This window comes from Hemicordylus capensis, chromosome 3 (assembly GCF_027244095.1).
Source record: "Hemicordylus capensis ecotype Gifberg chromosome 3, rHemCap1.1.pri, whole genome shotgun sequence".
Classification (NCBI taxonomy): Eukaryota; Metazoa; Chordata; class Lepidosauria; order Squamata; family Cordylidae; genus Hemicordylus; species Hemicordylus capensis.
Window position 1 is genome coordinate 66,867,097 of NC_069659.1, and position 25,605 is coordinate 66,892,701.

The window sequence follows — 25,605 nt, forward strand, 5'->3', positions numbered from 1 at the left end:
TGAAGGGGTCTATGTACAGGTTCCACCTTAAGTGGCGCAGCGGGGAAATGCTTGAGTACCAAGCAGAAGATTGCTGGTTCAAATCCACGCTCTATGTCGGGCAGCAACAATACAGGAAGATGCTGAAAGGCATCACTTCATACTGCATGGGAGGAAGCAATGTTAAACCCCTCCTGTATTCTACCAAAGACAAGCACAGGGCTCTCTGGGTGCCAGGAGTTGAAATCAACTTGATGGCACACTTTACCTTTACTTTTATATACAGGTTCACTTTTAAAGTAAACACGTGTACAGTTATTCACACAAAGACATGTACAGACATCTGTACTCTTGTACAATGTCATGTATGAATAGGGCATAAATTTCCAAGAAGGGCTGCAGCTGTTTGATCAGTTGTAACTGGTAGCAAGTACAGCTGACCACAGTTACCAGGTTGCTTTGAGCAGGGGTTCTCAATGTTGGGTCCCCAGATGTTATTGGATTTCAACTCCCATAATCCCCAGCCCCAGCGGCCTTTGGTTGGGAATTATGAGAGCTGAAGTCGAATAACATCTGGGGACGCAATGTTGAGAATCCCTGGCTTTGAGAACCCCAACCTATGCCACCCTGGATTTTCCAAACATGAGAGAAATGCATTGCGCAGATTCAAAGTGCATCACATCCTTTTTCTCAATTATCCTTATAGCAGTCCCTTAAAAGAAGGTCAATATTTTTATCCTTTAGAGGAGGGGTTCCCAGCCTTGGATCCCTAGTTGTTGACTACAACTCCCATCATCTGCAGTCTTCTTCTTTTGTGGCTAGGGATGATCAGAGTTGTAGTACAACATCTGGGGACCCAAAGTCAGGAACCAATGCACTAGATAATCTAGGAAACTAGCAAATTGGTCAATATATCAATATTATTCCATAAATAATGTTTGTTAAGATCCCTGGCCAGGAATAATGTATTGTCAAGGAAACAGGTTGCCCCCTCCCCCGCCACAAAGACTTTACAGCAATTAGAAGGGTTAGGGTTAAAGGAATCCAGTTTGAAAGACACACATCATACAGAAAATGTACTCAGTCTTACCTGCCCTTTTTCTAAAGGGAAAAAAGGAACAAAGAGAGCACTAGCATTTAGAAGGGACAGGAAGTTTCCAAGACTATATGAGACAAGTTTTCCATGACAGAGATACAAAAGGTTGTGACTTCCTTTGAAGGTGACATTTCTGAATCAGCTAAATTTTATAAAAGGTCCAGCTATCATATTTTAATTGATAATTATTTCAAGTAGACTGGTGCTGATCCCATTTGCACCTAGAAGGGGATTTCTGAGTAGGGATCACCCTGCAAGCATAAGCAACTCTGGCTGAAGGGAATTGCCTGCACCCTCTTCCCCACCCCCACCCTATCCCAGACCCTGAGCTCAGCCCCCAAGATATGAATGGGACTACCTCCTTCGAACTAGGGAAGGAAATTCAAGGCCCCCTTCCCGCCCCCTGATGATCTTGTTTGGGTTTGAAGGAAGATAATGAATGAGTGCTACTTAGTGAGCTAGGAAATAGGAAGGCAAAACAAGCCATAGGTTGCTGTTTTGATCCATTAGACAAAATCCAAACACCACAATCTGGCAATACCTTAATTAGGACCACACCAAGTCACATGTAGGAAGTTATTGAATCTTTCATGTATTTTCAGCAGGCTGGATGTTAAACAAAGCAAAAAAAGTGGAGGGGGGAAATATGAGCATCATGTAAGAGCCCCAAAGTCTGCGGTTTATAACATTGCTATATAGGCCTTCTACTGAGTCAGCCCACTGGCCCATCTAGCTCAGTATTGTTTGTACTGACTGGCAGCAGCTCTTCAGAGTTTCAGGCAGGGTCTTTCCCAGCTGTATCTGGAGATGCCAGAGATTAAACCTGGGACCTTCTGCATGCAAAGCAAGTGCTCTACTGCTGAGCTACAGTCATATTCTGGTAATATTTTTATTAGGACTAACCAAAATGACAGTTAACTAACTTTTGCCATTTTTGGTTAGTCCCAGTAGAGATATTATTGGATTGTAGTTTTTGGATATTTTGGTAACAGACCAACACAGCCATTTACGATTTTTGTATGCTTTGGAGAATACCACATTTAGCTCTGCAGAAGAGAGAGACTGAAACTGGAGGAAAATGATAGATGGGACTTCACTTGTTTGGGAGAGAGGTTAAATGCTCTCCAACTAATAGGTAGTACTGCCAGTTTGGTTTCTTTAGGTTCTCTAATGCACCACATATAATTAATCATCATCAGTTTTGCTAATATAAAAGTGACCACATTCTCTTTCCTTCTGCTGTATACAAGGGGCCCGTCTGATTAAATTGGTGCTGGAGATGAAATTAATAACGGTTATGTTTTATTAAAAAGGGGGGGGAGCAGCCATTATTTGTCATAGTAGCCTTGGATGCATTCTGAAATCAAGAGCTGACATGCAGATGTTGCAGTTGCACCCACTGAAAAACGTTTTGCACATGCAACAGAGGAGGAGTAATTTTTACTAGTCTCTTCTCCCCCCTGCAGCTTATTGTACTCCAAAAATATGTCCCTAGGCCCAGGGGTTCCAAGACCCACAGCAATATATTTTCAGGAGGCACCAAGGACTGCAGAAAGAAGGGGGAATTGGTGGAAATCATTTCTTTCCAATTGCATCATGCAAAATGTTTTTTGATGTATGCCATGTTAGTCTGAATTTCCCCTTTGCAGCCTATTGAGGCTACTCAAAGTTTTGTACTCCATCTTAAGACTGTTGAAAACTGTGTCTGCGAATGGGGGCTCTTACGGCATGCCTGGATGTCCCTCCTCCACCACTTTGGCTTTGTTTCATATCCAGTTAATGAAGATTTCTGGAGAAGAGAATGAAAAGGCATGTTTAAATAAACAAATAGTGCAGCAAGAAGGCATACCTGTTATACATAAATTAAAAATGAAAGAATAAATCCCTAGGCCTTCAGCAAAATATATCTGTACTGATTAACTGAGCCTCTACTGAAAATGTATAATGGATAGTTTGCAGGAAGGGATAATTAAGGTCTTTTTAAATGAGGGAAAAATCTGATACTTCCCCACTAAGAATCTAACTATCTGCAGGCCAGGGAGGTAAATCAAGCAAAAAACCAAAAACCACCCACGATTTCTCTGAACAAAAATGTACCTGGAGTTGTCAAAAGGGGGCCTGGAGGGTAAAGTGTGGGGCTGTTTTTCTGGTGCCATGTTAGTTTAACTGTGTTACCAAAATGGGTGCCTTGAGCATGCACTTGTATGTATACTGAGTATACCATGCATATCAAATCACATAGCATTTTTGGCATGGAGAGTGCATGTGAAGATGTTCTTTGTCACTGTCATTCTTTTCAGGAAGGAACACTGCATTACATTTTTAGTGAATTGTGCATTTTTGTGCACAATTCCCTTGAGCTTCCACTTCTGTTACAGCAACTTTGCATTTTTCATGGCATTGAATTTACTTATTTTGTTCATTGAAAGATGCCATTCACAAGTGCTTTCATTGTTATTGTGACTGCAGTTGTTAAGTATAGTTGCATAACAATATGTCTTGGGGGCGGGGTTGGTGGTACAGATTATGAAATACAGACTTCTCCATTTTTGTATATATTTAATTCTTTGCATTTTGGAGGATCAGGAAGTGCTAGTGAATATCACAAGAGGAACAGATATAGATAGGTCCTTTTACTCAATTGTTTCAGAAAGTACTTATTGACACAGCTGCAGTGAAGAATTTCTAAAGTCCTATGGATTTCAGTGGGAGATATTTAAACTGAGTGAGTCTTCCATTAAAATAAATGAGACTTAAGCCTATATAATCTGGGCTAGATGATACCTGTATTTCTCATTTTAGTGTTCCTATATAGTTCTGTTTTTGCCTGAAGGTTATTCCTTCTACCCTTGAATTTTTAAGAAGACTGAATTCTCAAATGCCACAGAAACGTGCTGGCTAAAAGGGCTCAACCCATTGATCCCAACCCATGGTGAACTGAAATGATATCAGATGTTCAAGCTCTTTGCTTTTGTCATTGAAGTGATGTTACGTCCTGAAAAACTTGAGGGAAAGTTTGTGCTTGCTAAAGGAGGGAGCAGTGATGAGTGCTATCTAGAAAGCAAAAACTTAAATAAATGGCACTGATACATGCTTGGTGTTTTTTGGTGTTTTTTTATTTTTTTATTTTTTGGTGCCTAGTGGCAGCAGAAACATTTCCTTTGGAAAACAGAAATACAATTCAATCTCGGGGGCCCATCTTAGGGGATGAGGCCATAGCCTAGTGGAAGAGCATCTGCTTTGCATTCAGCTGCCATATTCTGGCTTTCCAAATCTGGGTGTCTAATTTGCATATTATGTAAATTGGCTTGAAAATTTTTTTTGAGGAGAATAGTGACTGCATGTTTTGCACCATAACTCCACTTCTACAAGGGCTAGAGCTTAAATTTTAAACAGTGGGATATAGAACACTGAAGCGAACTTATATACAGTGAAATGTCTGTTCTTTGTTGCAATTCCCTCTTTCTACATTTTAATTTATGCAATAAAAATGGTCTGGAGAGAAGTATTGTAGCAGATCCTTCATGCATATTGTGTCACCATTATATCAACTAATTATTAGATGATAATAAAGAAAAGCCCTCAGAGTATATGAAAAGTGCCTTTCCTTCACATTACCAAAGGAGGCAAGCAATGGGTAGAAGAATTGGCTGAGCTACTTTTGAGGGAGGTACTCACCCACCTGTGGTGCCACCTACAGAAATGAGTGCCAGAGAGTTGTTTTACTCAAAGCTCAGCTCCCCCTACCTGATCCTCTTGGCGACAAAATAAAGCTGAACCACTACTTCTTTACCAACAGGATGTCCAGGTGAGGAAGGTACCTGGATTTCAAGAATTCATCGCCCACACCTCCTTTCACCGACAAAAGGCCATTGTGGGGGAGAAATTGGGCTCTGAGAAGCATGAGTCTTCAGAGTCCAATTATCTCCCCCATCTGAACTTTTTGACTGCAAAAAGGCAGGGCACATTTTCAAGGGATGTGGGGGGAACTAACCCAGAGCCCTTGTGTTAGCTGGAAGGAAAGAAAAGAGAATGTTATGGAGATCAGAACCTGGGTGTTTGGGTTTTTTTAAATTTTTTTAAAAATACATGTACTATAGATCTGAGTAACTACCTTGCTGGTGATAAAACTTCCCAGAGGTTCCCACAAGTGAAGGTCAAATGAATGAATTCCCCAGAATAATGTGTACTTTTCTGAATAGTTTGTTTTCCAAAATTTGGGGTGTGTGTGTATGTCTAAAGTATGCCTGGTGCTTTAGCAGCTTCCTCTTTTGCAAAATATTTAATGTCATTAAATTTCACCCTTCTCTTTTCTTAATAAAGATAACGTACACATTACATTATTAGGGAGGAAATTATTATATTTTATGCTGCCCTTCTTCCAAAGAAATCAGGGTGATAAACAGCTCTCTCCTCTCCATGTTACCTTTACAGCAATCTTCTAAAGTGAGTAACTCTAAGAGATAGTGACTAGCCAAAAGACATCCAACAATCTATATGTCTGAGCTGGAATCTGAACCTGGGTCTCCCTAGTTCTACTGGGTGTCCTCAGTGTGATATGCTGGATCATTCCCCAATGATCCAATGTATCTCACTGGCTCACAGAAAAGCATCTGAGTACTGTGAATTTTTAACGGGTCCCACTAAAAATTCCCAGAGCATGGTCTGAGAGCATGCAGAAGGTCCCAGGTTCACTCCCTGGCATCTATAGATAGGGCTGGGAAAGACCCCTGCCTGAAACCCTGGAGTGCTGCTGCCAGCAGTTGTAGACCAAGGGTTCCCAACCCTGTGGTCCCCCAGATGTTGCTGAACTACAACTCACAAAATCCCCAGCCACAGTAAATGAATGAATATCTTTATTACAGTACTTGGCCAGATTTCAGTATTATAGTACAAAATTAACATTCAGTGCAATTGGTACAGTCTGTCACATATCACAGTTACATTTAGATAGAAGATGTTTACCCCAGATCAGGAATACATGGGAACTGAGAATTCATGGGAAATACATGGGAATTTGCCATCCGCGGCCGGATGGCAAATCGCCGGGGCCGGATGGCATCCATCCAAGAGTTCTCAACTCAAATGTGAAATTGCCAACCTCCTTGCTAAAATATACAACTTATACTTGCAATCAGGTTCTGTACCGGAGGCCTGGAAAGTAGCAAATGTAACACCGATTTTCAAAAAGGGATCCAGGGGCGATCCAGGAAATTACAGGCAGTTTAGCTTAACATCCATTCCAGGCAAATTGATGGAAAACATCCCCAAGGATAAAACTATAAAGCATATAGAACAACAGACCCTGCTGGGAGAGAACCAGCATGGCTTCCGCAAAGGTAAATCTTGCCTCACAAACCTTTTGGAGTTCTTTGAGAGTGTCAACAAGTTTGTGGATCAAGGTGATCCAGTTGACATTGTATACCTGGACTTCCAAAAAGCTTTCAACAAAGTTCCTCATCAAAGACTCCTGAGGAAACTTAGCAGTCATGGGAAAAAGGGACAAGTACATGTGTGGATTGCTAACTGGTTGAAGAACAAGAAACAGAGGGTAGGTATAAATGGAGAGTTTTCACAATGGAGGGAAGTAAGAAGTGGGGTCCCCCAGGGATCTGTACTAGGATCGGTGGTTTTTTTTTGGTGTTTTTTTTTGCAAATTCAATTTTTATTGATTTTAACAATAACAATATTATCATTAATTAAAAATACACACATAAATACACACATAAAAATACACACATCCCGCTCACATTTCTTCGTGAATCAACAACTATAAAATTTACCCTTGCTATGATAATAATTCGAAACATAAGTTCAAACCCTTACAAACATAATTAATCTAACCAACCTGCGATTTATACTACATTTCAAACCCTGCTGTCAAGTCCATAGTAGGAAAGTAATTCTTTAGATACAACAAAAATGGTTTCCAATCTTCTTTAAAACATTCCAAGGGGACCGGTGCTTTTTAATTTATTCATAAATGATCTAGAAGTAGGGATAAGCAGCAAGGTGGCCAAATTTGCAGATGATACCAAACTCTTTTGGGTAGTGAAATCCGAAACAGATTGTCAGGAGATCCAAAAGTATCTCTCCAAACTGGGTGAGTGGGCAACAAAATGGCAAATTTGGTTCAATGCTGGTAAGTGTAAAGTGATGCACACATTGGGACGAAAAAACCCAACATCAAGTATACGTTGATGGGATCTGAGCTGCTGGTGACTGACCAGGAGAAAGATCTTGGGGTCATGGTGGACAGTTCGTTGAAAGTGTCAACTCAATGTATGGCAGCTGTGAAAAAGGCCAATTCCATGCTAGGGATCATTAGGTAGGGGATTGAAAATAAAATTGCTAATATTATAATGCCCTTATACAAAACTATGGTGCAGCCACACCTGGACTATTACGTACAATTCTGGTCACCACATCTAAAAAAGGACATTGTAGAACTGGAAAAGGTGCAGAAAAGGGCAACCAAGATAATCAGGGGTCTAGAGCACCTTTCTTATGAGGCAAGGCTACAACACCTAGGACTATTTAGTTTAGAAAAAACGACTGCGGGGAGGCATGATAGAGGTCTATAGGATCATGCATTGTGTGGAGAAAATAGATAGAGAGGAAGTCTTCTCCCTCTCATATAACACTAGAACCAGGGATCATCACATGAAATTGATTGCTGGGAAATTTAGGACCAGCAAATGGAGGTATTTTTCACACAACGCATAATCAACTTGTGAAATTTTCTGCCACAAGATGTGATGACAGCCCAAAACCTGGATGGCTTTAAAAGGGGTTTGGATAGGTTCATGGAGGAGAGTTCTATCAACAGTTACTAGTTGAAGGACTATTGGCCACCTCCAGCCTCAAAGGCAGGATGCCACTGAGTACCAGTTGCAGAGGGGTAACAGCGGGAGAGAGGGCTGTATACCTGGACTCAGCTCCTGCCCCCAGCTCCTGCCTGTAGGCTTTCAGCGGCATCTGGTGGGCCACTGAACTGGACTAAATGGGCTTGGGCCTGACCCAGCAGGGCTGTTCTTGTGTTTTTATATACTTAGACCATTGGTCCATCTCTCTCAGTATTGTCTCGAAACAGACTGGCAGTGGCTTCTCCAAGGTTGCAGGCAGGAATCTCTCTCAGTCCTATATTGGAGAAGCCAGGGAGGAAACTTGGAACCTTCTGCTCTTCCCAGAGCGGCTCCATCCCCTAAGGGAAATATCTTACAGTGCTCACACATCAAGTCTCCCATTCATATGCAACCATGGCAGACCCTGCTTAGCTAAGGGGTCAAGTCATGCTTGCTCCAACAAGACCAGCTCTCCTCTCCAAATCCTTATCTAACTGATAGGGGGAGCCTTCACCATTACCTGACGAATCTCGTGTGCAATAGCACAAAATTTAGCAACATGAGGTAACAAATATAGTATTATTTGCAAGAAAATAGTTTACATAGAAGTCCATTGGTTTTCCCTGTGAGTTCTCTAAAAGGGGTAAAGCCATAGTAAATTGTAGCAGGAGATGATGGGAGTTGTTGTTCAGCAACTTCTGAACCCCTGTTGTAGACAATACTGAGCTAGATGGACCAATAGTGACGATATAAAGCAGCTTCCTATGTTCCTATCATTCTAATAGGGCTTTAATACTTCTACCCTGTAGCAGCAACCTATAGACCAGGGATTCTCAAACTTGGGTCCTCAGGTGTTATTGGACTTCAACTCCCATAATCCCCAGCCTCAGTGGCCTTTGGTTGGGGATTATGGGAGTTGAAGTCCAATAACACCTGAGGACCCAAGTTTGAGAATAACTGCTATAGACTCTGGGGCTATTCTGACGATCTGCAAAAATCGGGCTAGGAGAGTATAGCCTGATTTTTGCTGATCGTAAGACCCACCAGGCTCGCAGCTGAGCCCGGTGGTTCTAGAGCGGGTAACCCATTCAAGAACCCCTGCCTTAAAACCAGGTTTACGGAGCAAGCGCTCCACAAACCTGGTTTTAATAATCGTGAGTAGTTGTGGCACGGCTTCGCGCTGCACCTACTCATGAGGAGACCCCCGGAGGGGAGGTGAAAAGCTGACTCCCGGCTCCGGGGGTCTTGCCAACATGCCCTGCGCGCTCGCGCAGGGCATGCTGAAGCTTGCAGGGGCCAATCGGCCCCCAGTCCTCGCCAGCTCCGTCTCGGAGCCAGCAATCGTGTGGGCGGCTGATCCAGTCGCCCAGGGCTCCCTCCCTGCTCGTAAGCGGGGAGAGTGGGCTTAGCTCGCTCTTCCTACTCACTGCAACAAAGCAGATCGTGAGACCCGGTCCTCTATCAACACTCTTGGGCATTGAAATCCTATGTATGTTTATTGAGAAATAAATCCCACTTTGTTTGATGAGGCTTACAGGCAGGCAAGTGTGCATAGTATTGCAGCTTAAGTAGCTCCATGCTGTTCAGGCCTTCCAAGTGGCAGAAATGTCCAGCCTTTCCCTTGTTCTAGAACACAAACCTGAGGAGAAAAGCCTAGTGAGGTGAGGAATGCTGCCGCTTCTAGGATTAGTGGTAGAAGCAACATGAGTTGAAACAATGCTTTGTTACCTTGCAGGGTTTTTTTTGGTGAACCTTTGAATATATATGTTACTACTTATATTACTTAAAGGTAAAATGTGTCATCGAATCGGAGTTAACTCCTGGCGACCACAGAGCCCTGTGGTTGTCTTTGGTAGAATACAGGAGGGGTTTACCATTGCCATCTCCTGTATTACTTCTAGCCATCGAATGGCACAGCGGGGAAATGGCTTGACTAGCAAGCCAGAGGTTGCCAGTTCAAATCCCTGCTGCTCCGTTTCCCAAACTATGAGGGACAGCTATATTTGGCAGCAGTGATATAGGAAGATGCTGAAAGGCATCATCTCATACTGGGCGGGAGATGGCAATGATAAACCTCTCCTGTATTCTACCAAAGACAACCACAGGGCTCTGTGGTCTCCAGGATTCGACACTGACTAAACGGCACACTTTATCTTTACTTATATTACTTAATATGACTGATGCCAGGAACCTATCCCAACCCCAAAAGATACCTCAGTGCTTTGGCTATGCCAAAATGCAATCTAAACCCTACCGCTTTATGGTGGTGTAAGTCAGGCTTGAGGGAGGACTAGGCCTCAATCAGAGTAACTGTTTGGAGAGTAGGCCTCTCCAAATAAGGAAGAAAGCTCCTGAGAATCAAATCCCTGTGGCCCAATCCAGAGTGAGGGACAGGGTTTACTAGACAACTGCCTATAGAGAAGTAGGGGAGGAGTGTGTTAGAGTTCATTTCTTCCCTGGAGGTCTCAGTGTGACGTCTAATCAGCAACTACTGTAAAGAAAGAGAGACTAACAGCCTTGGGCTGGAAATCAACTGGAAGTTCCTTACCTAGCGCTAAGTAGGAAGGATAGTGACCCATTTAGCTAGGCACGTCAGGGAATTTATATTCCTGTTTAAGTGCTTGGGTCTGACTGCGTGGTTCTTGTAGTTTTTTGGGAAGGGTTTTACTTGAATGGAAGCAGCGATTGTTGATGCCTCTGTAGTTTTCCTTATCATCCAATTATTAATAAATCCTTGTTGTTGTTGTAGAGTGTAACTCCTTATTGGGACCTGCCCTAATCACATGCCCCTGAAGGCCTAAGACTGCTTAAGGCTTTCTTGTAGGGAGTGATTTTCCACTTTACTCTCCCAGAATATCCCCTTGGAAGGGTGAATCTGCTCATATTAAAAAGTGGATGGTGTCAGCCTACCTGCGACTCCTCACAGCTAGAGGATGGATTTTGTATTCCCCACCCCACCTTTGACCATTATACCCCCTACTTAGGCCAAGGCTCAACTGAATTCTGAAAGTTAACCCTGTCCATTGCCCAAGAGTAAATATCCATTCAACATGCCCTCTCCCCCCAATTTGGCTGAGGCCATACTTACAAATATGACAAGTATTTATATACTGCTTTTCAACCAAAGTTCCCAAAGCAGTTTACATACAGAAGTTAATTAATTAAATGACTGCCTGTCCCCAAAGGGCTCACAGTCTAAAAAAGCAACATAAAGACACCAGCAACCAGGGCCAGACCACCATTGGGCGAACGGATTCAAAGAACCCGGGCTCTTTCCAATCAGGGGCCATGAGCATGGCCCCAGACACGCCCCCCATGTGTGACATCAGATGTAGGGGCATTATTTTGGAGCTGAAATCGACCCACACTGCATTGGCAGTGTGGACGGAGCAACTCTCCCTGCCTTAAAGGCAGGGAGAGCCGGTCCTGGTTCCGCTGCCAACACAGCAGGGCCGATGGATCTGCCTTCCAAATGGGGCCACGTGGCCTCTTTTAAGAGAGAGATCAGCCCGCACTGCAGTGGCAGCATGGCCAAATGGCTCTCCTTGCCCTTAAGGCAAGGAAAGTAGAGTAGCTCAAAGCAGTGCAGGCCAATCTTTCCAAATGGGGCCACGTGGCCCCATTTGGAAGGGAGACCACACACCCCACATCTGACATCAGATGCGAGGGCATGGCTAGCCGGGCGTGTCTCACCTCAGACGCGGGGGGGGCGGGCAGCAAGAGCCACTGGGGGGATGCTGTGCTGGGGTTGGATAGGGCCAGTTGCTCTCCCTCTGCTAATTAAAGAGAATCACCACTTTTAAAAGGTGCCTCTTTGCTCAGTTAGCAGGGGTTCCATTTGAACCTCTGAACTCACCCCATTCTTTGGTCTAGGCCAGACATCTATCTGAATCCCATATATCACCCCAATTCTTGGGCAAGGCCAGCTACCAATTTGGATATCTATGTCAACCTATTTATTTGGGGAAAGCCAGGCACCCACTGGGACCCCCCAAATCAGCCATCCCATTGAAGTAAGGCCAGACAACCATCAAACCCCTTTTCAAGCAGCCAAAGTCACTCCAGTTTCTTGTTCCATGCTAAACACACATCTGAAACTCAAATGTTACCATATGCCTTTGAATGAGGCCCCAGAATGAACAGCCAAGATGTTTGGCCTGGGATGTCTTGAATGTAATCATTTTAGTGGTTTTTAAGTGTTTTGTTATGTGAACTAGGGACATAGCAAGCTGGGTAGCAGTCCAGGGACAGGCCTCTGCCATGTTCCCCCAACATGGTGAGAGCTATTGCGCTCACCATGCCTGTGTCTCCTGTATCATCACACTGATATGGGGTCAGCATTCCCTCTAACAGGGATTCCCAGATGTTGTTGACTACAACTCCCATAATTCCCAGCCAAAGGCCATTGCAGCTGGGAGTGCTGGGAGTTGTAGTGAACAAGATCTGGAAATCCCTGATAGAGGAACAGTGCATGGGATGTGTGGCCGGCACTGGGAAGGAATGAGTGGTGGTCCCCTCATCCTCTCCAGCCCATGAAGCGCTTACTTCACTGGCTAGAGAGGGCAAGAGAGCTGCCATGCATTCCTTCCCAGTGCTGGCTACACACCTTGTGTCCTTGTGAAGACACAGTGGGGAGGAGAGTGGCTGGCACATGGCAGCACACATGACCTCCACAGCAGGGAGTGGGTAGGAAGCATGGTGAGGGGAAGGGGTACCTTGGCAGATCCCCTAAACCCTGTGGCTGAGGGGCATTTGTCCCCATCACTCCATTGCCCCTATGTGAGTGATGTAAACCACTCTGTTTACATTTATGTTAGATAGATATGTAGATAGAATAAGATGGGGCAGAACAGGTATACTTTACTGGGCCCACAGTCCGCTCTCTACCGTAGTAGTGCAAATCGTAGATCATGCTTAGTGATGTTAATGCAAACTCCTTTCCCTGTATTGAGGTTTCTGGAACTGTCCAGATCCTGTGAGATTTGTTGGAGCCAATCAGAAGCAGTGTTAGAACAGCAGCATTTTGAACATGAATTCCTAGCCCAGTTCCTCCTCCACTCTAGAACAGAGAGAGAGAGAGAAGCCCCTCTTCAGACATTTTTTAAAAGTGACACTGCATAAACCACTTTTCCAGGGAATTCTGGGAGTTGAGCAGTCATCCAGAGCATCTGCCTGAAGGGGGCACCAAGCTGCACTTGTTGCGTGTACTATCTGCACTGAGCTAGGGAGGGGGGAAAGCCACTGATAAACTAACTGGGGGGAGAGGGGGCACCAGGGGCATTCCTTGGCCAGGCCATTATTTATCCTATGGGCAGCCCTGTCTAGGAGTGGGGGCAGGGGTAGTGCAGAGAGAGAAAGACTGAAGTGTCCTCCCTCAAGGAGTATTTTCTCAAGAACTGCAAACAGCCAGCATCAGCTTAAGGGAACCTTGGGTGCCTTAGCTGCTGGGAATCCAGTGACACAAGGGAATGTACTTCTGACACCTGCTGTACCCCTCTGGGGAGGACTGGACCCAGCCAGCAACTAGCAGCCACCTTACCATGGTAGTGAGTGTGGGTTTCATTCATTCTGAGAAGGCAGCAGCGGCAGCCCTAACAGCTACTTCTTGCCACGTCCGCCCTGCCACATTACCCCATGTAGCATCACTGTTTTAGGCTGATCAATTATGGCAGTTCAGATGTCTCCCTCCCCCACTCTGTGAGGGTAGAACAATGTGCCAGATTGAGGGGAAGTGGCCATGGGGGAGGGGACTGGGGGCATTTGTCCCTAATGGGTTGAGAATCCAGGCATCTGACCCATCTGCAGGGGGGAGCCCCAGTGGGACAGGCAGCAGTGGCAGTGTCTCAGTGCACACATGCCAGCCAGTGAGCCAGGTGTGCAGATAGGCAATGGGGCGCACTCTCTCTTCAGGGGGCCGACCGTGCACGCTTTCTGCAGGAGGAGGGAGGGATGGAGGACATGCTGTTTGCCTCACCTCAGCCCTGGGAACTAGTGGTGGCAGCTGAAGCTCTGGCACAAGGAACGAGTGAGCAAGGGGGAGCCAAGGCACAGTGCAGGGCATAGGGCCCAAGCCTTTGCCCCTCCAAAAAAAAAAAAATTCCTTGCAGTCTTTGTCCCTGCCCCTCCCCACCCCACCCCAGGGAAGGTCCTGTGGATACCCATGGAAGTGACACACATTCTCCTCATCAGGGGGTGGGAGTGAGTGCCATTACAATCTGAGCTGCTCTATAATTAATATAACATGCATGCCATGTCTGACTGTAAACACAAATCAGGCATCCAGAAACAAAGAATAACAGGTTGCTTACCTGTAACTATTTCTCATGACTGACAACAGATCACTTCCAGATCCTGTAAAAACAAAGTAACTAAAAGAAGCTAAGGGACACCAATCAATCCTTCAGTTTTTCAAGTCAGACAAGGCCTTTCCTGTCAATTTTTCAAAACGGGCAAGAAATGGGAGGGACAGTTGTACCAGACCCCAATACATAAGGCTTCGGTACTGTCTACCTGTGGGTTCACTCCACACCCTGTCCCTCATTCCCAGATTGGAAAGATAATGGATCTGAACTTAGTAGAAACAGGTTTGTGGATACTAGGACTGAGAAGAGAACTAAACACAGTTGAAACAAAACCACCTGACCACAACAAACCACAAAAAAAGTACCAGACCGCCACAAAAACTAGTATGAGAACTCTCAACAAAAATTCAGAAGTTAACCCCACCAATGTGGCTGAGGCTCTGAAAAATAACTTTTAAGCATACACTCTGCAGAGAACACACAGGCAATGTGAGATTGAGACTGCTTGGCCGGCCTAATGGATGATCTCCAAAAGCTTATGGACAGAGAGAGTGTGACTCTGCTGATCCTTTTGCATCTCATGGTGGCTTTTGATACCATCAACTATGGTATCCTTCTGGGTTGCTTGAGGGAGGTGGGATTGGGTGGCACTGTTCTCTAGTGGTCTGTTCCTACCTCTCAGGTAGATTTCAGTTGATTTCACTTGGAAACTGTTGCTCTACAAAGCAAGAGTTACTGTATGGAATTCCACAGGGCTTCATACTGTCTCCAATGCTCTTTAATGTCTACATGAAACTGCTGGGAGAGATCATCAGGAAATTTGGTGCAGGTGTTATCAATATGCTGCTGATGATATGCGGCTTCTCCAAATCGATTTCTCTCTATCAGCTTCATAGGAAATGGCATAACTTCCCTAAATGCCTTTCTGGAGGCGGTAATAGACTGGATGAGGGATAACAAACTGAAGTTGAATCCAAATAAGATGGAGGTACTGACTGTGGGAGCCACCTAATGGCACAGCAGGGAAATAACTTGACTTGCAAACCAGAGGTTGCCATTCCGAATCCCTGCTGGTATGTTTCCCAGACAATGGAAAACACTTATATCAGGCAGCAGTGATATAGGAAGATGCTGAAAGGCATCACCTCATACTGCACGGGAGATGGCAATGGTAAACCCCTCCTGTATTCTATCGAAGGGCTCTGTGGTCGCCAGGAGTTGATTACTTACTGACTGTGGGGACTCGACGTGTGACGTATGCGGAGCGCACGCACGGCGGCGGCGGGTGCGCACGCACACCGGAACGGGCGCATGCGTGTTACTTACTTAGGCTCTGGCAGGCTAACGACAGGGGCAGGGGCGGCAGGGAGGAACGCTGCCGCCCCAGAAACTTTACAAAAAACCACAGCGCCGGAGGGGGAAGAGCGGCGGCGGGGGGGGTGTAAGTACTACCCCCCACCCTTAAAGGTACAACCCCCCCCCGTGCTAAACCGGACCAGTTCAGAGCCATGCACATCCCTACTCGGTTTAGATGTGGAGATGGAGACATGGTTTAGATCTGCCTGTTCTCGATGGTGTTACACTCCCTGTGAAAGATAAGGTACATAGCCTGGGAGTGCTCCTGGATCCAAAACTCACTCTGGTTTCTCAGGTTGAAGCAGTGGCCAGGAACACTTTTTATCAGCTTCAGCTGATACATCAACTATGCCCATTTCTGAAGGTAAATGACTTTAAAACAGCAGTACATATACTAGTGACCTCCAGGCTTGACTACTGTAATGCACTCTACGTGGGGCTGCCCTTGTACATAGTTCTGAGACTACAGCTGGCACAGAATGCGGCAGACAGGTTGGTCTCTGAGACAACCCTAGGGGACCATATGTTACCAATTCTGAAAGAACTGTACTGGCTGCCGATACATTTCTGAGCAAAATACACAGTTCTTGTCCACCGTATTTAAGAGACTGCCTTCTTTGTCATGAACCCTGCTGCCTATTAAGATAATCTGGGGAGGTCCTGTTATGTTTGCTCCTGGCTTGTCTGGTGGCAATTCAGGGCCAGGCCTTCTCTGTGGCTGCCCCAGGGCTTTGGAATGCACTCCCTGTGAAAATAAGAGCTTCTCCATCTCTGATTGCTTTTTAAAAGACCCTTATGACATATCTGTTTTCTCAGGCTTTTAATTAAAATTAATTTTAAACTGTTTAATTGTTTTTATCTTGTGTAATTATTATAATTTTCATTCTGTGAATTATTTAATTGCTTGAGAAGAAGCCTGCAAAAAAAAAAAATCAACAAACTATTTTAATGGAATGCATGGTTGACCTGTTAATGAGGTGGCCACTTCAGGCAGCTGACTGGTGGAGGCAAATGATTGACACCAGCTGCCTTAGCTGGCCCACAACTTCCCCCAAACTTTACATGGCAGTGGGCTAGCTTGCCCTCTTCCACTGCCACCCCTGAAGCCAGAGGACTCCACTTTGTTCTGCTCCCTTCCCCTCCTCTGCCTTTTCAAAAGCCTGAAGAGAGCAAGGAGGATAGAGACAGAGACTGGCATGCCACTGTGGCTAAGATGAGGAGAGGAGAGGAGAGAGAGAAGGAAAGGGATGCTATGCGGAGCAGGGTGAGGGAAGAATGGCTTGCTATCTGTGCTGTTGGAGGGGGAAGAAGAGACAGGGTGGGATGGCGGGTAGGGAAGAATGGTGAACATAGGAACATAGGAAACTGCCATATACTGAGTCAGACCATTGGTCTATCTAGCTCAGTATTGTCTTCACAGACTGGCAGCGGCTTCTCCAAGGTTGCAGGCAGGAATCTCTCTCAGTCCTATCTTGGAGACCTGTATGTCATTTATGCAATGCTCCTACATAGGAATAAGGAAGGAAGACGTGACCAAGAGGTTCACGTGGACGAGACAGTAAATCCCTTCTGGAAAAGTTTGTATGGTTATATGGTTATATGCAAAAAGACAAGTGTATCTCTTCTAAACAGCAATGGGACAAATTATGGAAATGGACGTTGGACGTAACCCCCCGATTACCTGATGTGCCTTGTAATCCCCCATCCCCGAGTTACAGTACTGCCTGCATATACTTTATAACCCTGTTGGTTTCCAAATCCTTGTGTGTAAATCGTTGTAGATATATACAAAGTGGTTGTTTGTACATCATATAATTGTGCTTTGGCAATGTACTGTATGCTTTGGTAGTTTGTTGGTTCAATAAAAAAAATCTTGTCCCATTAAAATAAATAAATAAATAAATAAATAAATAAATAAATAAATAAATAAATAAATAAATAAATAAGTGTGTGTGTGTACACACACACACACACACACACACACACACACACACATATAGTCCTATCTTGGAGAAGCCAGGGAGGGAACTTGAAACCTTCTGCTCTTCCCAGAGCAGCTTCATCCCCTGAGGGGAATATCTTGCAGTGCCCAAACATCAAGGTGGTGAGGAGAGCTGGAGAACAGAGAAAAGCAAGAGGGAAGAGGGGCACGCTTCTGCACACAAGCAGAAAGGCTGTGTGTGTGTGGGGGGGTGTTAAATAGCTAGCAATACTGCCTCAGACATCAGGGAGGGGACTTGGATTAGTCCTGATGCAGTGACCTGAAATAATAGATCAGCCTTTCCACAAACAATTTGCATAGGTGGTGACTTATGGATGGGGAAGTTCATATTCAACATCATTTACCTTATTTATTTGTTTGTTTGTTAACACACTTTAATACTGCCCAAAACTTATGTCTCTGGGTGGTTTACAACAGAATAAAACCAAAGTAAAACATTTGTTAAAACAAAAATGGGGCGGGGGGAGGACGGGACACACACATTACAATTTAAAAATTTCAAAACAATACTTTAAAACAGCATTAAAACCATTAAAACATTAATTAAAGGCCTGGATGAAGAAATGTGTTTTAAAAGACTTTTAAAAAGCTGTCAGAGATGGGGAGGCTCTTATTTTACTAGGGAGCGCATTCCAAAGCCTCGGGGCAGCAGTGGAGAAGGCCCGTCCCTGAGTGGCCACCAGACGAGCCGGTGGCAGCTGCAGACGGACCTCTCCAGCAGATCTCAGTGGGCGGTGGGGTTCATGCAGAAGAAGGCGTTCCCTTAAATACCCAGGGCCCCAACTGTTTAGGGCTTTATAGGTTATAACCAACACCTTGTATTTTGCCTGGAAACATATCGGCAGCCAGTGTAGCTCCTTCAATACAGGAGTTATATGGTCTCTCCGAGATGACCCAGAGACCAGCCTGGCTGCCACATTCTGGACCAGCTGTAGTTTCAGGACTACGTACAAGGGCAGCCCCACATAGAGCGCATTACAGTAATCCAGTCTGGAGGTTACCAGCAGATGTACCACTGTTTTAAGATCATTCACCTCAAGAAACGGAGGCAGCTGGCGTATCAGCCGAAGCTGATAGAAGGCACTTCTGGCCACTGCTTCAACCTGGGACACCAGAGAGAGGCTCGGATCCAGAAGCACCCCTAGACTGCGTACCTGTTCCTTCTGGGGAAGTGTGACCCCATCCAGAACAGGCAGATCAAAATCATCTCTCGAGTTCCGACCCCGGACAATGAGTACCTCCATCTTAGCTGCATTCAGTCTCAGCTTGTTATCCCTCATCCAGCCCATCACCGACTCCAGGCAGGCATTTAGGGAGTTTATGCCCTCTCCCGATGATGCTGACATGGAGAAATAGATTTGGGTGTCATCAGCATACTGGTAACACCCTGCACCAAATCTCCTGATGATCTCTCCCAGCGGTTTCATGTAGATATTAAACAACATTGGAGACAATATGGAGCCCTGGAGAACACCATACAAAAGTTCAGATTTTGAAGAACAGCAGTCTCCAAGGGACACCATCTGGAACCTGCCCGAGAGTTAGGAGCGGAACCACAGCAAAGCCATGCCTCCAACTCCCAACCCCCTCAGACGCTTCAGAAGGAAACTATGGTTGATAGTATCGAAAGCCTCCGAGAGATCCAAAAGGACCAACAGAGTCACACTTCCTCTGTCAATCGCCAATTGGAGATCATCCATCAGGCCGACCAAAACAGTCTCCAGCCCATAGCCAGCCCAAAAGCCAGTTTGAAATGGGTCAAGATAATCAGTTTCATCCAAGACTGTCTGGAGCTGTGAGGCCACCACCCTCTCAATTACCTTGCCCAGCCTGATGACATAATGCTGAAAGAAAGAAGTGGTGATTAAATATGTTAGATAATATAAAAGATCAAAAGTAACTGTAATATAGTACTAGATAAATAATATGTATGTACAAAAATATTAATTGATATTTTAATACTAAGAGTCAACAATACTTAACAGGAATAGTTAAAAGTTAACAAGGACTTAGTTAAAAGGTTGTAGTATATAAGAAGTCCTTGTTAACTTTTAACTATTCCTACCTATTAAGTATTGTTGGCTTTTAGTAATAAAATATCCATTTATATTTTTGTATATACATATTATTAATCTAGTACTATATTACAGTTACTCCTGATCTTTTATATTATCTCAGCTACTTTCTGGATCAGGCTTATTCTCTGTTTTTCTTTAAGGGATTAAATATGTTAAACATAAGATTTCCAAGTGCAATGACACTATTTTTTATCCCAAAGCATTTTCTTGAGGATCTTGAACACATATTGGTGTTCTACCAGATATTATCAACCTATTCTGCCTCTCTGTTTCTATAGTGATATGAAAAGTGTCATGCTGGGAAAAGGAATGCAAGTGTTAAGAGGTCGGAAAAGGGAAGTTGTGGGGGTGGTGACGTTTGGCTTGCTTTAAAGTCATGTTCATCTTTCTGTACCCTCACAGGTTAACTCTTAACTGCTGCGAGCTTTGTTGTGTGTGGAACGGGGCCAGATGAGGATTAGTATTCATACTGCTTGCTGAGGGAAGAGTCACCAGTTTGGAATACAAGTCATTGTTCTTTGGTGTCTGCTTACGGTAAGTTGACTGTAAAGGATCTTTGCATATTTCTTGTTTCCTTTTCTTCATTACTCTCTCTCCCTCTCTCTCTCTCTCTGCAATTTGGGTGGATAGCTTGTTTCCTATCACATATATGGGGTATTAAGATCCATTTAACTTAATTTTCTTGAAGATTTGTTCCTGCCTTTAGTCTTAAGAGGAGGCTGCTGTGACCAAAAGTAGGATGGAGCAGCCAGGTCAGGGGACATACATTGCGTAGAGCTCAATGGGATACTGAAAGAGGAACCTTGTATCTCAGTGGTATTTAGCCTGCTTTTCCTTTATTTTTTTCATTTACCAGCACTATTAAGAACATTGGGGAGCTGTAAACTTGGAATGGCGCCCCACAGATATTGTGGAGCAACTACTTGCCATAAGACTCCAGTTCTTTGAGGTCCCCCTTCCACCACCAATATTTAGTAAATCAAATCTGTGTTATGTTTCATCCTCATTCAGTACAGTAATTTTTTGTTCTTCATTTTTCAGAGACACCCTGCTACATAACATGTCCCCTCCATTTTTTCTTTTAATTGAACTTTCTTTCACATTTTCTTCATGTGATTTTTATTTGAACCCCTTTATTCTCCTTATGGGCAGCGGTGGCTCAAGGCATCTGTGTGTTTGAGGCAAGTTGCCAAATGCTGCCCCTCTTGTGTGCACCCTCCTCTTCCTCATGCTCCCTCCTTTTTAAAAAGCAAGAGTCAGAAGGGCATCTTGCCACCATACTGATTCCCCAATAATCTGCTGCCAGAGGTGACTGCCTCACCTTGCCTCAGGGAAGAGCTGCCACTACTTTTGGCTGTCTTCTGCACTCCTCCTCGTCTGTATCATCTGTGAATGGGATTGTATGTTTTTCACTCTTATCTAAACAATTGATGAAGAATGTTGAAGATTCCTGTATTTAGTACTGGCCCTGGAAACCCTATTTTATACTTCCCTTTCAATCAATAGTTGATCCATTGATTATTGTCCTTCCAGGACAATATGCTGGAAATAATATTGTGTATTCACTTGAGGAAAGGGCCCACTTTTTGTGCCAGGGCAACCTTGCTACATCTCTGGTCTGATTCAATACAAAGAGGCATCATATGTTCATCTTACTATGTATTCTACTTGTTGTCTACTACCTTTAGATTAAAATTCATAAACAAGCAGGTAAAAGTACTCGTGTTGCGAGCTTCATATGGGTACTGAAAGGAACCTTAGAAATGTGAGATTGTGGCCACGTTGTCTGTACATTTAGCTAATTTCACAGCAATCCTACTTTTGCTTTCTGTAACTTCTTGTTGTTTCATTGCTTCCATCAAGGTAGTCTTGAGGAAATGATGTGCACACAGAAGATAGAAATTATGTTCTCCATTCTAAAGACAGTCTTCTGGCTTGGCTTCTTTGTGTTTCAACCTAGTAGTAGTTCAGGTAAGTCCAACACTTAGTTTGTAATAATACAAGATCATTTATTGACTTAATCATTCTCAGTAAGAGAGGATATGGAAGAGTGGCTGGCATTGTAATCCTATGTATTGAGTGCAGTGAGTCTTATTTGCAGGTAAACCTGCATAGATAAACCACACAATCAGGAAGTGTTTGGTTTGAATCCTTCTTTTGTCAAAATGTTATTGTATTTAATCTTAAAGGTTGTAGTAAGTATAAATATTATCTTTTTATACTGTCTGAAGCAGGAGTGTCCTAAAAAAGGTCTGTGTGAGTCATCATCTGTCTTACGAGGTAATTAAGATTGTGTATATCCCTCAGTTGTATTTAGTAGTTCTTAATCTCTGCTGTTGTCTGAAATCAGACCAAAAGATACTGATTTGTACTCTGATTTTGGGTGTCTTGTACTAACCCCACACCAGGAATCTTCTCTCTATATAATTCTCTTAGACGTACCCATCACTAATCCCATGTGTGGCAGCTCTCATGAGAGGGGAGGGGGAGAGGAAAGCGATGGTGGCGGGGAACATAAGGCCAATGGAGAGGCCAGCAAACAGGTGGGCAGGCGGGGAGAGAAAGCGGTGGTGGGGGGAAAGAGAGAAAGTGGCAGTGGCAGGGGAGAGAGAAAGCGGCTGGCTAGACAGCCGGCCAGAGAGAAAAAAACATTGGAGGGGGGAAGAGGGAAGAGGAGGGGGAGGGGGAGGGGGATAATGAGGGGCTGAGAACGATGGAGAACTAGAGGTGCAGATGCTCTGCAGCCGGGCCAACTAGTATACTTTATTTTCCTCATAATCCCTAATATCTCTTTGACATTTACATAATTTACCATCCTTCAATTCCTTATATCCTAATTGCAAATCTTTATCTGATTGTGATTTTTCATTAAATTCCCTTTTGCCCAAAATTTTCCTTAAGTATTATTTAACATTATTTCTGTTTTGATACGTTTGATCTCTGTTTGAGATATTTTAATTAAAAGAATCATTATTGAACATTTGTTTAGAATAGCATACCATTTAGTTTTGAATTCTTTGTCCAGAGGAAACATCCCTGGTTCTTTGAGGATTCTGAGGCCCCTGGGGATTCTCGAGATTTACAATACTCCCCTAGAGCAGCCACGTGAACCTCTAGTTTCATAGCTTTTATATATAATTTGATATTTATGCCAATCAGCCGCATTTCTGTCTTTTACTAAACATGAAAAAAATGCAGGAGGGACTAATAAACTAGTTCTATAGTCTGAAATCTAACTAAATGTTTCTAATGTACCACAAAAACAGTGGTACATTTGTTGGTAACCTCCAGACTGGACTTCTGTAATGCACTCTACGTAGGGCTGCCTTTGTACGTAGTCTGGAAACTTCAATTGGTTCAGAACGCGGCAGCCAGGTTGGTCTCTGGGTCATCTCGGAGAGACCACATTACTCCTTTGTTGATGGAGTTACACTGGTTTCCGGGCAAAATACAAAGTGCTAGTTATAACTTATAAAGCCCTAAACGGCTTAGGCCCTGGGTATTTAAGAGAGCATCTTCTTCACTATGAGCCCCACCGGCCGCTGAGGTCACTTGAGGAGGTCCGTCTCCAGTTGCCACCAACTCGTTTGGTGGCTACACAGAGACGGGCCTTCTCAGCTGCTGCCCCGAGGTTGTGGAATGCGCTCCCTGCTGAGATACGATCCTCCCCATCTCTGGCAATTTTCAGAAAACACCTGAAAACACATCTCTTCAACCAGGCTTTCTCAGCTTTTTAAAACTTGTTTTTAAATTGTTCTGATTACTTAATTGTTGTTTTATGATGTTTTTAATTGTTAATCATTGTTTTATGCTTTATAATTCTTGTTTAATTATTAACTTATTTTAATGGTGTTTTAATGTAAACCACCCTGAGCCTTTTGGAAGGGCGGTATAGAAGTTTAAATAAATAAATAAATAAATAAATAAATAAATAAATAAATAAATGTCATCGTACCTTCCAAGCAGGTAGAGACAAGAAAACAAGATAAACCTTGAAATATAGGATTAAATGATAATATGAACAGACACAAGAGACTCCTAAATAAAAATGTTAATGTATTTAATCCTAAGGTTGTAGTAAGTATAAAAGATAAATGATACTATAAATTACATTATAGGTATAATTATACATCTAAAAAACATGAAAATATTATAATGCATATGAGAAGGTATACATGACAGTTCAGTGAAGTCTTTGTAGAATAACTAGCTGCACATTAGATGGTAGTAAAGTCAATCCCTTGAAGAGATAAAGATGTAACAATTGATGGGAATGGATGATCTCAAAAAGTCCCAGTATGTTCACCAGTCTAATGGTAACCGAAGAGGAGAATATAAAATCAATTTGCCAATGCCAAGCATGTTTCAACTAATACTTGATTTTCTTCAGTGGCAATAATTTACTGGTTTCATTCTCCTTATGAATAACCTGGCAAAAAAACCTCTAAGGACTCAATAGTACAAATATATAAAACTCCATTTTAGACTAGGGATATAAAATTATAATTTTCAATATAAAGATAAGAAATAATAAAAACCAACCTTGCTTAGAGAATGCCAGACACCAAGTTTATACCAAAAAGGATTAACTAATGAATCTCACAATGCTTGCAAACTACTATTCACTACCAAAGGAGAGTGAAGGAGGTAAAGCTGGACCAGGGGCGTAACTATAGGGGGGGCAGGGGGGGCACGTGCCCCAGGCGCCACCTCGTTTGGTCACGTGGGGGGCGCCAAAAAGTGCCACAACTCCCCCCATCGCGCGGCGGTGGCTTGCGGCGGCGGATCATGTGCCCAGGCGCGCTCATAGTAGATAGCGCGGTAGCACAGCTAGCCCACTTCCTCCCTTTCCCTGCCTGCCCTTGTGCGCAGCGTGGCCAAGCACGAAGCACCGTCCGTCCCTGCCCTCACACACGCACTTCGTCACTGACTCACTGGAAAGGAAGCACCGCCTCACAACCGCCCCCCCGTCGCGCGTAGCTTCCCAAGCTTGGAAGCCGCTGTACGTGCACGCACGCGCGCTCTTGCGCCCCCTCCCACATCCGCTTGTTGGTTCGCGCTCAGCCGGGTCCCTCGTGTCATCCCTCAGTGTCTTCCCCCACTCCTCCTCCCCTCCACATCTCGGACTTCCAGTTTAGGGCTGCGGCGGGCTGCCCGTGTAAACAAACCTCCTCTCAGTTCACTTCAGCAGCAGGCGAGGAGTCTGGCATGTCCGGGCAGCAGCCGCAGCAACTCCCGGCAACGGCTCCTCAAGCGCTGAGCAACCTGTCCCTGCCCCATCGGCGGCCTCGGCCGCACTTCTGCTTCACCCGCCCCCGCCCCCGCCACCAGCCAGCCACCTCGGCCCCGCCGCCGCCGCCTCCCTCCACCCCGTCAGGCTGGAGAAAGAATCTGACCCTGTGTCTGCAGAGGTCCCCACACAGGAGGAACTGCAGCTCCCGTAGCCCTATCTACTCCCTATCTACTCCAGGGCAGGCAGAATAGCTGCTAAGGCAAAGCCTCGCAATGCCTAGCCTTGCAAAGGCTCCCGCGCCCTCTCAGCAAGCAAGCTGCACGATCTCCACAGCACTTTTGGCGTGGCGGGGGGATGGACTCGCGATTAGCCTTATAAAGGAGAAAAGCCCCCCCCCCCCCCGCTTGTGCTGAACCAGGTTGGTCCTGTCTGTGTCGGGATGCCGGGCTGGAGAAAGAATCTGACCCTGTGTCTGCAGAGAATGCAGGATGAAGGTAAGGTTGCTTGTAGAAGCCCCTCCAGGGCGAATGCTATCACTCGAGGGCATGTCTGTTGCATCGCATTGCATTGCATTGAGAAAGTGGCCGTGAAGCTTAGCGTGGGGTTTTGCAAGGAAGTGGGGAGGGGGGAAAGGGGATTTCAGCATTGGTCTGTTTCTCTTGTCCCTGGGGACATCCTTGGAAATGCAGGCTGTCTTCCAAGGCTGCTGCGGAA

The 25,605-nt window shown here is 44.6% G+C and overlaps 1 protein-coding gene across 4 annotated transcripts in view; it reads left to right on the plus strand.

The window, feature by feature from the left end:
- Positions 1 to 25,605, plus strand: part of LOC128350762 (T-lymphocyte activation antigen CD80-like) — a 107,971-nt gene that overhangs the window by 2,504 nt on the left and 79,862 nt on the right. For 2 of the 4 annotated variants that reach the window (XM_053309424.1, XM_053309426.1), the window contains exons 1-3: positions 19,945 to 19,983; positions 20,061 to 20,192; positions 21,522 to 21,629. In XM_053309424.1, coding sequence (XP_053165399.1) covers positions 21,536 to 21,629 — 94 coding nt within the window. In that variant the 5' untranslated portion in view covers positions 19,945 to 19,983; positions 20,061 to 20,192; positions 21,522 to 21,535. Of the gene's footprint in view, positions 1 to 19,944; positions 19,984 to 20,060; positions 20,193 to 21,521; positions 21,630 to 25,605 lie in introns of those variants that run through there. The other 2 variants (XM_053309427.1, XM_053309425.1) reach the window with 2 other exon arrangements.